The sequence below is a fragment of the Branchiostoma floridae genome, chromosome 15 (genome assembly GCF_000003815.2).
Source record: "Branchiostoma floridae strain S238N-H82 chromosome 15, Bfl_VNyyK, whole genome shotgun sequence".
Taxonomy (NCBI): domain Eukaryota; kingdom Metazoa; phylum Chordata; class Leptocardii; order Amphioxiformes; family Branchiostomatidae; genus Branchiostoma; species Branchiostoma floridae.
This window is the reverse complement of record NC_049993.1, coordinates 2,248,990-2,263,037: the sequence shown is the minus strand read 5'-3', so window position 1 is coordinate 2,263,037 and position 14,048 is coordinate 2,248,990. Positions and strand designations below refer to the sequence as shown.

Genomic DNA, 14,048 nt, shown 5'->3' with positions numbered 1-14,048 from the left:
TTCTTTGGGATGTCATCACATTCAACAGTGTTTTTTGCTGATATAAAGATCCAAGAAGTATATATAACAATACATATAATTGCGCATACATATGTATATTTGTATTCAAGATAAGTACCTTATCATACTCTACATTACTATAGCACAATTGACGACACTAGACCAGACAACTCCAGACAAGTCTACAGCCATACCGGCAACTACTGTTAAAGGAACTACAACTGAAGAACTATTCTCCTCTGCAATCCATGAGACTACGTACTTGATGACTACAATGGAAAACACAGAACCGGACATCACGACTGGTCATACAACATTGCAGACAACAACAGAAGGTAAAAAGAAGATAAATATATAAAGATGGAATTCTTTATGTTATTATATGCAGCAGTGTTTTTTGCTGATATTAAGATCCATGATGTGTACAAATACATATAATTATCTATATATGTGTATATATGTATTTAAGATAAATATCATCATACTGTACATCACAGCAGCACGAATGACGACATCGAAGCAAACTACTCCAGGCGAATATACTACCATACACACCACGAGCCAGTACAGTACAATGACTTCCGAAGCACCATTGTCATCTACAACCCATAAAACTACACACCTGATGACTACAATAGAAAACACAGAATCGGACATCACGACAGGTCATACAACATTGCAGCCAACAACAGAAGGTAAAAAAGAAGATAGATAGTTGAAAATTCTTCATGTAATCACATGCAACATTTTTTGCTGATATAAGGATTCATGAAATGTATATACCAATAATATAATTATCCATACACGTGTATAATTGTATTCAAGATAAGTACCTTATCATACTATACATTACAACAGCACGATTAACGTCATCGGAGCAGACAACTCCAGACATATCTACAACCATATACACAACTACCATCGAAGGAACTACGACCAAAGCACCATTGTACTCTACAACCCATAAAACTACACACCTGATGACTACAATAGAAAACACAGAACCGGACATCACGACAGGTCATACAACATTGCAGCCAACAACAGAAGGTAAAAAGAAGATAAATAGATTGTAATTCCACACCTCATCACATGCAACAGTGTTTTTCGATGATATAAAGATCCATGAAGTATATACACAAATATAAATAATTATCCATACATCCGTATATGTTGTATTCAAGATAAGTACCTTATCATACTATACATTACAACAGCACGATTAACGTCATCGGAGCAGACAACGTCAGGCGAGTCTACAACCATATACACAACTACCATCGAAGGAACTACAACCAATGCACCATTGTCCTCTACAACCCATAAAACTACACATCTAATGACAATAGAAAACACAGAACCGGACATCACGACTGGTCATACAACATTGCACCCAACAACGGAAGGTGAAAAGGAAATTCTTCATGTCATATCATGTAATGGTGTTTGCTTATTTTTAATATATAGATGTATGAGGTATATATATACAAAGAATTATCCATATAATGCATATAACATCTATAATTGTATTTAAGATATGTACCTTATCATACTATACATTACAACAGCACGATTGACGACACTGGAGCAGACAACTCCAGACAAATCTACAACCATATACACAACTACCATCGAAGGAACTACAACCAATGCACCATTGTCCTCTACAACCCATAAAACTACACACCTGATGACTACAATGGAAAACACAGAATCGGACATCACGACTGGTCATACAACACTGCAGCCAACAACAGAAGGTAAAAAAGAAGATAAATATATAGAGGGAATTCTTCATGCCATCACATACAACAGTGTTTTTTTGCTGATATAAAGATCCAAGAAGTATATATAACAATACATGTAATTGCACATACAAAGGTATATGTATAATTGTTTTCAAGATAAGTACCTTATCATACTATACATTACAACAGCACGATTGACGACATTGGAGCAGACAACTCCATACGAGTCTACACCCATATACACAACTACCATCGAAGGAACTACTACCGAAGCACCATTGTTCCCTACAACCCACGAAACTACACAGCTGATGACTACAATGGAAAACACAGAACCGGACATTACGACTGGTTCTACAACAATGCTACCAACGACAGAAGGTAAAAAAGAAGATAGATAGATGGGAATTCTTCATGTCATCACATGCTTTAGAATTTTTTGTTGATATGAAGATCCATGAAGTTTATACACAAATATACATGATTATCCATACATCTGTATATGTACAATTGTACTCAAGATAAGTACCTTATCGTACTATACACAACAACAGCAGGATTGACGACACTGGAGCAGACAACTCCAGACGAGTCTACACCCATATACACAACTACCATCGAAGGAACTACGACCGAAGCACCATTGTCCTCTACAACCCATAAAACTACACACCTGATGACTACAATGGAAAACACAGAATCGGACATCACGACTGGTTCTACAACATTGCTACCAACAACAGAAGGTAAAACGGAGATGAAAATATAAAGATGGAACTTTTCATGTTATTACCATGCAGCAGTGTTTTTTGCTGATATTAAGATCCATGATGTATACAAATACATATAATTATCCATGTATGTGTATATATGTATTTAAGATAAATATCATCATACTGTACATCACAGCAGCACGAATGACAACATCGAAGCAAACTACTCCAGGCGAATATACTACCATACACACCACAAGCCAGTACAGTACAATGACTTCCGAAGCACCATTGTCATCTACAATCCATAAAACTACACACCTGATGACTACAATGGAAAACACAGAATCGGACATCACGACTGGTTCTACAACATTGCTACCAACAACAGAAGGTAAAAAAGAAGATAAATAGATAGAGGGAATTCTTCATGTCATCACATACAACAGTGTTTTTTGCTAATATAAAGATCTATGATGTATACAAATACATATAATTATCCATGTATGTGTATATATGTATTTAAGATAAATATCATCATACTGTACATCACAACAGCACGAGTGGCGACATCGAAGCAAACTACTCCAGGCGAATATACTACCATACACACCACAAGCCAGTACAGTACAATGACTTCCGAAGCACCATTGTCATCTACAACCCATAAAACTACACACCTGATGACTACAATGGAAAACACAGAACCGGACATCACGGCTGGTTCTACAACATTGCAGCCTACAACAGAAGGTAAAATTAGATAGACAGATTCATGCGGCAAATATACAAATGCACATATCTTATAACTATCCATATATATGCATAATTGTATGACCGTTAAGTACCTTCTCATCCTGTATATTCCAAAGTGCGATTGACAACATGGGAGGAAACAACAACTCCAGACGAGACTACAACCAAAGCCACCACCGTACCGACGTCCTCTGAATCTAGTGAAACTACACATCTGATGACCACAATGGAAAACACAGAACCGGACATCACGACTGATCGTACAACATTGCAGCCTACAACAGAAGGTAAAAAAGAAGATAAATAGATAGAGATGGACTTCTTCATGTTATTACATGCAGTAGTGTTTTTTGCTGATGTTAAGATCTATGATGTATACAAATACATATAATTATCTATGTATGTGATAAATATCATCATACTGTACATCACAACAGCACGAGTGGCGACATCGAAGCAAACTACTCCAGGCGAATCTACTGCCATACACACCACAAGCCAGCACAGTACAATGACTTCCGAAGCACCATTGTCATCTACAACCCATAAAACTACGCACCTGATGACTACAATAGAAAACACAGAATCAGACATCACGACCGGTCATACAACATTGCAGCCTACAACAGAAGGTAAAATTAGATAGACAAATAGATAGATATCTATAAAGATTCATGCGGCAAATATACAAATGCACATATCTTATAACTATCCATATATATGCATAATTGTATGACCGTTAAGTACCTTCTCATCCTGTATATTCCAAAGTGCGATTGACAACATGGGAGGAAACAACTCCAGACGAGACTACAACCAAACCCACCACCGTACCGACGTCATCTGAATCTAGTGAAACTACACATCTGATGACCACAATGGAAAACACAGAATCGGACATCACGACTGATCGTACAACATTGCAGCCAACAACAGAAGGTAAAAAGAAGATAAATAGATACAGGGAATTCTTCATGTCATCACATGCAAGAGTGTCTTTGTATATATAACGATCCATGAAGTATATATAACAATACATATAATCAATCCATAAATATGCATATGTGTAATAATTTTGTATTCAACATAAGTACCTTATCATACTGCACATCCCAACAGCACGATTGACGACATCGGAGCAAACAACTCCAGGCGAACCTACTACCATGCTCACCACCAGCCAGTATAGTGCAATGACGACCTCTACAACCAGTAAAACTACACACCTGATGACTACAATAGAAAACACAGAATTGGACATCACGACTGGTCATACAACATTGCAGCCAACAACAGAAGGTAAAAAGAAGATAGATAGATAGATACTTAGACAGAGAGAGATAGAGAGTAACAGAGGGAAAGAGAGAAAGAGAGAGAAAGGAGGGAGCAAGAAAGAGCGAAGAGACGAAAAAAATTGCAAAATGAAGTAATAAGAGGGTATATAATTATGTATAAAAGTGTCCAGGTCTTTTCATTGCTACTATCAATACCGAACATAAAATGATATTCTTCATGTCACACTTGTAACAGTATTTTTGCATTATAAAGATCAGTGCAGCAAATATACAAATACACATGACTAACCATATATCTGCATGATTGTATTAAATTTTGAGTACCTTCTCATCCTGTATATTCCAACAGTACGATTGACAACATTGGAGAAAACAACCACAGACGAGTCTACAACCTTACCTGCCACTAGCAAGTACAGTACGATGACAACCATCGGAAGCACTACTTCCGAAGCACCGACGTCCTCCGAATCTATTGAAACTACACACCCGATGACTACAATGGAAAACACAGAACCGGACATCACAACTGGTTCTACAACATTGCAGCCTACAACAGAAGGTAAAAATGAAATCATATTTTCTTTCGTTAAAAAGATAAATCTGGAATTTCATGTTTAAAAAGATACATATGGAATTTAAAGTTGAAATTAAGCCTTAATATTTCTTAAATGTTCTAAAATGTTTATACACATAGCATTTCACGTTAAAATTCACCCCGTTCGTCAACTTATTATTTTAGAATAAAAGATACTATATCCTAAGTGATACCCTAACCTTATGTTTCGTCACCTAAATTACATGATGTTTGCTCCTTGAATGTATGTATGATGTTTACAACGCCATGCGAGTCTTTTCCCAGCATGTATATAACACTCAGTAGGATCTAGGTATTTTTTTTAAAGCTTTGTCAATGTAACCACTGTTTCAACCAGATTTTCCAAATGATGAAGGTAGAATAACGTTCCTAAGATACTGTTTATAACAATAATTCTACCAAATGCAGGCGATGAACCGACAGCAATGACAACAAAAACAACATCCCAAGGAACTACATCAACTTCATCGACTTTCACTACAGCAAATTTAGCCCTCACAACTGCAGAGAAGTCAACGCTTTTGCCAACAACGATGGCAACAGCAAGCCAAACCACACTGCTCCCCACAACACGACAATCTACAAACTATATTTTGACTACAACCCAACATTTGACTACAGACTTGGAAAGAACGGAAGTGACTAACGGAGAACCGACCACATTGCCACCAAGTTCAGCTTCAACTACATCGTCAGCAACAACAGATGCTAAAACCACGCCCCTTACAGCAACAATTACAACCCAACCATTGACTACAGACGTAGAAACAACGGAAGCGACTAGCGAAGAACCGACCACATTGCCACCAAGTTCAGCTTCAACTACAGCGTCGGTAACAACAGATGATAAAACCACGCCCCTTACAACAACAATTCCAACTCAACCATCAACAACAGCCTTGGAAACAACGGAAGTGACTAGCGGAGAACCAACCACATTGCCATCAAGTTCAGTGTCAACTACAGCGTCAGCAACAACAGATGCTAAAACCACACCCCTTACAACAACGATTACAACCCAACCATTGACTACAGACGTAGAAACAACGGAAGCGACTAGCGAAGAACCAACCACATTGCCATCAAGTTCAGTGTCAACTACAGCGTCAGCAACAACAGATGATAAAACCACACCCCTAACAACAACGATTACAACTCAACCATCAACTACAGAAGAGGAAACAACGGAAGTGACTAGCGAAGAACCGACTACATTGCCATCAAGTTCATCACCAACTACAGCGTCAGCAACAACATATATGAAAACCACACCCCTAACAACAACAATTACAACCAAACCATTGACTACAGAAGAGGAAACAACGGAAGCGACTAGCGAAGAACCGACCACATTGCCATCAAGCTCAGTGTCAACTACAGCGTCAGTAACAACAGATATAAAGACCACACCCCATACAACAACGATCACAACCGAACCATTGACTACAGACGAGAAAACGACGGAGGTCACCACGTTGTCTGCAAGTACAACATCAGTGTTGTCGACACAAGCAAAGTCCTCTGCCCATTCCACGACAAGTGAGGAGGCTACGTCAACTTTTAAAGGCACAACAATACAATCGACAACGGCAGAGAAAACAACACAAACCCTTACAACAATACAAACAACACTGGCCAACCAACAAGTCACAACACAGCAATCCACGACTTTAAGAACAATGGAGACTACAACGCAATTGGGAGATTGCAACGATGGATGTAACAAATATGCAGAAAAGCTGTCAAATGGAACTTGCCAATGTAAAAAAGGATTCGCTGGAGATGGAACAACATGCGCTCTCGGTAAGAGTGGATTTACTTTTTTCAAGGATCGTTGTGCATTTATTTTGTTTGATTACTTACGTACAAATGAACACCTCAATACTAATGATTCCTTACTCATTGAGTTCAGGGATATGTTTTATGTATTTAGTCAATTTAGATAAATTGCAGGATTTTCGTATTTTTCAATCATTTAACATTGTAAATTTTCTTACAATTCTTTCAGCGTCCAGCGGCTTTGCACAGAGCGCCAGATTTACTGATCTAGTGTACCAGGACTCCATGGCTGATTGCAGATCTGCAGAATTCAAGGCTACCAAAGAAAATATGACAGCAATGGTTTGTGTCACATTACAGTATGATGTCAATTGGATTAAGAGTATAAGAAATGATATACCGATGAATAGTTGTATCGAGTTGGTGAATGATTGGATGACAAAGTTCTTTATTCATAGCCACATGTTTTTGAATAGTTTTATCAGTACAGTTTGGGATCGCATTGGTAGCAGCGACACCTAGCTGCAGTTCATACTGATCATACTGAACCAGTTATGTTTGCCTTTAACTACTTTACGAAGATTGCAGATGGTTGTTGCAACGGCAGCTCTTTAAAATATTTGGCATTTGTCGTACTATGCTTTATCGTGAACTGTCTGATCGAGAATTGTTCTTCATCGTTTGCCTTTGTCCTATATATGACCCCAGAGCAATAATTTGTAAATGGGTATATTATGAATTGAATGCTTTAACTTAGAAGACAGGTCTCCTTGTTCTTGATTGAGAATCGCATATGTCTGAATCAACTTAACGTGTCCGGCTTGACATATTGGGATGTCTATTCAAAGTTGGTCTTTTTCTGATCTACTTTCCTTGCTAGATCATTGACGTCTACTCAAGAAGTGCCGTCTCAGCGCACATCTACTCTGTGACAGTTACGTCCTTAAGCAAGGGTAGCGTCATCGTGGAGACGACTATAACGGCCGATTCAGCCGCTGGTATCACGGAAGACGTCTTGGAGGAAGCCTTCATCCAGTCTATAGGGGTAGACATGGAAGTGAACACAACGGGTTAGTGGAAAAATGTTGTCATCATTGTACAAAAAGAGTGCTATAGATGTGGTATATGCGTGCATTATTGCAACCATTCGTCGATTTTGATGTAGCTATAGCATAAAGAGACAAATACCGACTAGGATAAAAGATGATATTTTCCATAACAAGACATCTGAATTCTACGACATACACACGACAATCTCAATATTATCGAATTGTCATTACACATTATGAATTTATATCCCTGACAGCTTTTGATAAACCAACTCTAACCAACCATACAGCTAGCTACATTTATGCAATCACCAAGAAGCGAGAGGAAGTCGAATGTCCTGGAATAGATTAGACGCATATCTGCATATATTAGAAGTGTATGATTGTTTCCATTGTTACAGTATATATGATTCTTACCGTGTGACCTGTACCTAGGCCAGTGGGGCAAAAAAATGTGCAATAAAGGTCTTCATTCATTCATTATATAATGATTGTCCCTTGGTAACATTACGAGTGCATTCATTTATACGTCTGTCTGACCTGACTATTTTAATACTTAGTTATGATCTTTATTAATCTTTTGCAATACTTTATCATCTATAATTTTTCTAGGTAATCCATGCACGATAGATTCAATCTACTAATTATTTGTTTCCATTTCAGAGCTTTGCGCTTCTGATTATTGTCTGGTTGATGGAGTGTGTCAGGCCACGGATTCATCAAGAATATGCGAGTAAGTGCTACAAGGATCCCGTCTTTGAGTAAAACTGGGAATTTGGTCCCCTAGCTACATTTTTTAGTATTGCAATACTGTATGAAAACAACATGGCAAGTGTAAGTAATGTGGATGTCCCAGGTGAATAACTCCTTATGGAATTCGAAAGAAAGTTAAACAATGAAGGAAGGGTGAGAAACACTAAGTTCTTTAATTCCTATATGGCCATGATACCGGGAGATTCTCCAAAATTCCAAATACTTCATGGGGTATGAGATTTATTGTTTCATTTTATTGTTTCAGGTGCACTCAAGCATATGACAATGCCCAATGCATCAATCCCTCAGTAACAACGACTGGGCAAAGCTTATCAACAATAGAAGAGGCTATTACAACAGAAGGTGTTACAACATCAAAGATGACCACCGAAGCTACAGCCCAAAGGACAACCACAACAGAGACTCTGTTGACTACAGCAAATGTCGTTTCAACAATACAGCCAACTACAGAGGGATCTACAATACAACCAACAACAGAAGGTAGTCTTCGTAAATATGTACTTTGTATTATCTTAAAGTTTGTCCTAATAGAATCACTTGTAAGTATAAAGAGTATAGTCAGTATGCAGTATCGTTTCTTCTGGCATATGTACTATACGGTACTACAAAGTAAAGAGTGGGCAGACGACGGAGAAATGAGGGGGGGGGGGTGTCTTCCAGTAATGAGAAGGCAATGCTCGCAGCTGACAAACTTTATCTGAGGCAGATGTAAGAAAAAAATAAGAAACTCTACTCCACTAAACAACAATGACCTCCATACACATTGCAGGTCGGACTACATCGCCGAAAACATCTACATCTGGCTTATCCACACGACCCTTGTCAACTGTACAGCAGTCTACGGCTGAACTACTCACAACGGCATATGGTACAACTGTTCCGACAAGGACGGAGGTGCTCTCAACGGAGCAGCCAACCGAGATGCCCACAGCGGAAACCAGTACAGAAATGACCACAGTCGAAACCAGTACAGAAATGACCACAGCCGAAACCAGTACAGAAATGACCACAGCCGAAGCCAGTACAGAAATGACCACAGCCGAAACCAGTACAGAAATGACCACGGCCGAAACCAGTACAGAGATGACCACAGCCCAAATCAGTACAGAAATGACCGTGAAACTAACCTCAACCGCAGAACCACAAACAACAATGACTGCAACGCAAAGCACTTTGTCGGAGCTCACGACTGCTTCAATAACAATACAGCCAACGACAGAAGGTATGTACATAGAACATTTTTCTACTGCTTTTTGGATGTGTACTTGAACCATAAATGCACCATCTATGCTTACTACAACCCATTCCACAAGGCATGAGCAGACAAAAACTGTCTGCTACTTCTGCATCGATATCAACACATAACCTGTACACCAGACAAAACTCCAATACGTATTCTGTTAAAACTATATTCTTCAAGTATGTTCTCTCCCACTAAAAAGAATAATCAATGCAATACCTCACAGATGAACCCGATACAACTACAGGGAGACATACAACCGTTGGAATGACTACAGTTCAACCGACTACAGTTGAGCCAACTACAGAGGCTACAACGGCAACAAAAAGTACACCGTCTCTTACAACGGCTAAAACTACACTGACTACAACTGATGCAGGAAATACACAGCCTCCAACGACGGAAGAAACTACGCGCCCTGTAACAACGGTGAAAACTACAGAAAATCCAACTACTGAAGAGACTACGTTCTCCACATCTAAAGAACGTACAACTACAGAACAATCTACGACTAGTGGTTTGACAACAGTTAATCCGACTACGATTGAACCAACCACCGAGGAAGAAACTACTATCCTGACTACATCATTAACGTCCCGAGCAACATCAAGATCGGCCTCAACCGTACAGCCATCATCTACCATGGACGTGTCGACTGTACATTCCACAGTTCAACCGCCAACTACTTCCAGGAAGACAACGCTAGCATCAACTACTGCGGAGCAAACAACCATTAGGTCCACGCCCCAACCCACCTCAACCGTGGCTAAATCAACCCCGTATGTATATTTTTGTTCTAATTTGTCAGGTTACTTCCCCACTACAAGTAATTCTTTGTAGCAACAGTTTACGATTATAGTGGTGCATGATATTATACGTTTTTTGACAATGCTGGGTCTCTTTCTGCATTCACATCATTATATGATTGAAGCATATTCCACAGTTTTTAGCTGTCATTGCTTGCAGCTCAATTTATAAGTTGATGATGCTATACTTCACACAATTGGCAGATGTTTCATGTAAGACATCACGAAATCGCCGGCAAGCGCAGCCAGGCTTGCGGGGGTCTGTCGGGGTCGATGCCCGATCGCGCCGTCCATGTGTACGCTACATCATCACGATGTACGCGTCGATAAAGTCATGATATTGTCGGCAAGCGCAGCCAGGGATACGGGGGCCTGTCGGGGCCCGTGCCCCATCGCGCCGTCCATGTGTACGCTGGATCATCACGATGTACGTGTCGATAACGTCACGAAATTGTTGGGAAGCGCAGCCAGGCATACGGGGGCCTGTCGGGGCCCGTGCCCGATCGCGCCGTCCATGTGTACGCTGCATCATCACGATGTACGCGTCGATAACGTCACGAAATTGTTGGGAAGCGCAGCCAGGCATACGGGGGCCTGTCGGGGCCCGTGCCCGATCGCGCCGTCCATGTGTACGCTGCATCATCACGAAATGCGCGTCGATAACGTCACGAAATTGTCGGCAAGCGAAGCCAGGGATGCGGGGCCCATCAAGGTGCATGCCCGATCGCGCAGTACATGTGAAAGGCGCATCATCGCGTATAAGATGTTGTGCATGGCCGTTCCTACTGTTGTATTACACTATACATATGGTCTAAAATGCCCTGTAGTAGTGTAGCAGGTCTTGCCGCTACAAGGGTATCGGGGCATGTCCCTGCTCGTGTGCGGGATGACCTGGGCTTTCCGCCGTAGAAGATATTGTGGTTGATCGTTACGACTGGTGTGACATTGTACGGATGGTCTTAAATGCCCTGTAGTATTGTAGTATTGTAGTAGATCTTGCCGCTGTGAGGCTAGCGGGGTACACCGCTGCTCACGTACGGGGCGACCATGCCTTTCATGCCGTAAAAGATATTGAGATTAACCGTTTCTATTGATGTATTACATTATACGTATGGTCTAAAATGCCCTGTAGTAGTGTAGTATTGTAATAGGTCTTGCCGCTTCGAGGGTAGCGGGGCACGCCACTGCTGGTGTACGGGACGAGCTGGGCTTTCAGCCGTGGAAGATATTGTGGTTGGCCGTTTCGACTGGTGTGACATTATACGGAAGGACTAAAATGCCCTGTAGTAGTGTAGTATTGTAGTAGGTCTTGCCGCTACAAGGGTATAGGGGCATGTCACTTCTCGTGTACGGGACGACCTGGGCTTTCAGCCGTAGAAGATATTGTGGTTGATCGTCTCGACTGGTGTGACATTATACGGAAGGACTAAAATGCCCTGTAGTAGTGTAGTATTGTAGTAGATCTTGCCGCTTCGAGGGTATCGGGGCATGTCACTTCTCGTGTACGGGACGAGCTGGGCTTTCAGCCGTAGAAGATATTGTGGTTGGCCGTTTCGACTGGTGTGACATTGTACGGAAGGACTAAAATGCCCTGTAGTATTGTAGTATTGTAGCAGGTCTTGCCGCTACGAGGGTAGCGGGGCATGTCACTTCTCGTGTACGGGACGACCTGGGCTTTCAGCCGTAAAAGATATTGTGGTTGGCCGTTTCGACTGGTGTGACATTATACGGAAAGCTAAAATGCCCTGTAGTATTGTAGTATTGTAGTAGATCTTGCCGCTTCGATGGTAGCGGGGCATGTCACTTCTCGTGTACGGGACGACCTGGGCTTTCAGCCGTAGAAGATATTGTGGTTGGCCGTTTCGACTGGTGTGACATTATACGGAAGGACTAAAATGCCCTGTAGTATTGTAGTATTGTAGTGGGTCTTGTCGCTACGAGGGTAGCGGGGCATGTCACTTCTCGTGTATGGGACGACCTAGGCTTTCAGCCGTAAAAGATATTGTGGTTGGCCGTTTCGACGGATGTGACATTATACGGAAGGACTAAAATGCCCTGTAGTAGTGTAGTATTGTAGTAGGTCTTGCCGCTACGAGGGTAGCGGGGCATGTCACTTCTCGTGTACGGGACGACCTGGGCTTTCAGCCGTAAAAGATTTTGTGGTTGGCCGTTTCGACTGGTGTGACATTATACGGAAGGACTAAAATGCCCTGTAGTATTGTAGTATTGTAGTAGATCTTGCCGCTACGAGGGTAGCGGAGCATGTCCCTTCTCGTGTACGGGACGACCTGGGCTTTCAGCCGTAAAAGATTTTGTGGTTGGCCGTTTCGACTGGTGTGACATTATACGGAAGGACTAAAATGCCCTGTAGTATTGTAGTATTGTAGTAGGTCTTGTCGCTACGAGGGTAGCGGGGCATGTCACTTCTCGTGTATGGGACGACCTGGGCTTTCAGCCGTAAAAGATATTGTGGTTGGCCGTTTCGACTGGTGTGACATTATACGGAAGGACTAAAATGCCCTGTAGTAGTGTAGTATTGTAGTAGATCTTGCCGCTACGAGGGTAGCGGGGCATGTCAGTTCTCGTGTACGGGACGACCTGGGCTTTCAGCCGTAAAAGATATTGTGGTTGGCCGTTTCGACTGGTGTGACATTATACGGAAGGACTAAAATGCCCTGTAGTAGTGTAGTATTGTAGTAGATTTTGCCGCTTCGAGGGTAGCGGAGCATGTCACTTCTCGTGTACGGGACGACCTGGGCTTTCAGCCGTAGAAGATATTGTGGTTGGCCGTTTCGACTGGTGTGACATTATATGGAAGGACTAAAATGCCCTGTAGTATTGTAGTATTGTAGTAGGTCTTGCCGCTTCGAGGGTAGCGGTGCATGTCACTTCTCGTGTACGGGACGACCTGGGCTTTCAGCCGTAAAAGATTTTGTGGTTGGCCGTTTCGACTGGTGTGACATTATACGGAAGGACTAAAATGCCCTGTAGTAGTATGGTATTGTAGGATGTCTTGCCGCTACAGGGGTAGCGGGGCACGCCACTGCTGATGTACGGGACGACCTGGCCTTTCATGCCGTAAAAGATATTGAGGTTGACCGTTCATACTGATGTATTACAGTATACGAATGGTCTGAAATGCCCTGTAGTAGTGTAGTATTGTAGTAAGTCTTACCGCTACAAGGGTATCGAGGATACACCGCTGCTCACGTACGGGGCGACCTGGCCTTTCACGCCGTCAAAGATATTGAGGTTGACCGTTTCTACTGATGTTATACATTATACGAATG

At 41.5% G+C, this 14,048-nt stretch overlaps 1 protein-coding gene across 1 annotated transcript in view; it reads left to right on the top strand.

Moving 5' to 3' along the window:
- LOC118432154 (mucin-17-like) overlaps positions 1–10,975 on the top strand; it is a 35,626-nt gene extending 24,651 nt beyond the window's left edge. Inside the window, exons 11-31 of the mRNA XM_035843683.1 lie at positions 144–335; positions 498–695; positions 859–1,050; positions 1,218–1,406; positions 1,569–1,760; positions 1,938–2,129; positions 2,303–2,494; positions 2,658–2,855; positions 3,020–3,214; positions 3,334–3,504; positions 3,989–4,156; positions 4,337–4,516; positions 4,862–5,074; positions 5,519–6,913; positions 7,119–7,231; positions 7,770–7,959; positions 8,602–8,671; positions 8,957–9,192; positions 9,482–9,934; positions 10,179–10,731; positions 10,963–10,975. Of these exons, the coding sequence (XP_035699576.1) occupies positions 144–335; positions 498–695; positions 859–1,050; positions 1,218–1,406; positions 1,569–1,760; positions 1,938–2,129; positions 2,303–2,494; positions 2,658–2,855; positions 3,020–3,214; positions 3,334–3,504; positions 3,989–4,156; positions 4,337–4,516; positions 4,862–5,074; positions 5,519–6,913; positions 7,119–7,231; positions 7,770–7,959; positions 8,602–8,671; positions 8,957–9,192; positions 9,482–9,934; positions 10,179–10,731; positions 10,963–10,975 (5,495 nt within the window). The remainder of the gene's footprint in view (positions 1–143; positions 336–497; positions 696–858; positions 1,051–1,217; positions 1,407–1,568; positions 1,761–1,937; positions 2,130–2,302; positions 2,495–2,657; positions 2,856–3,019; positions 3,215–3,333; positions 3,505–3,988; positions 4,157–4,336; positions 4,517–4,861; positions 5,075–5,518; positions 6,914–7,118; positions 7,232–7,769; positions 7,960–8,601; positions 8,672–8,956; positions 9,193–9,481; positions 9,935–10,178; positions 10,732–10,962) is intronic.
- The last annotated feature ends 3,073 nt before the right edge of the window (positions 10,976–14,048 follow it).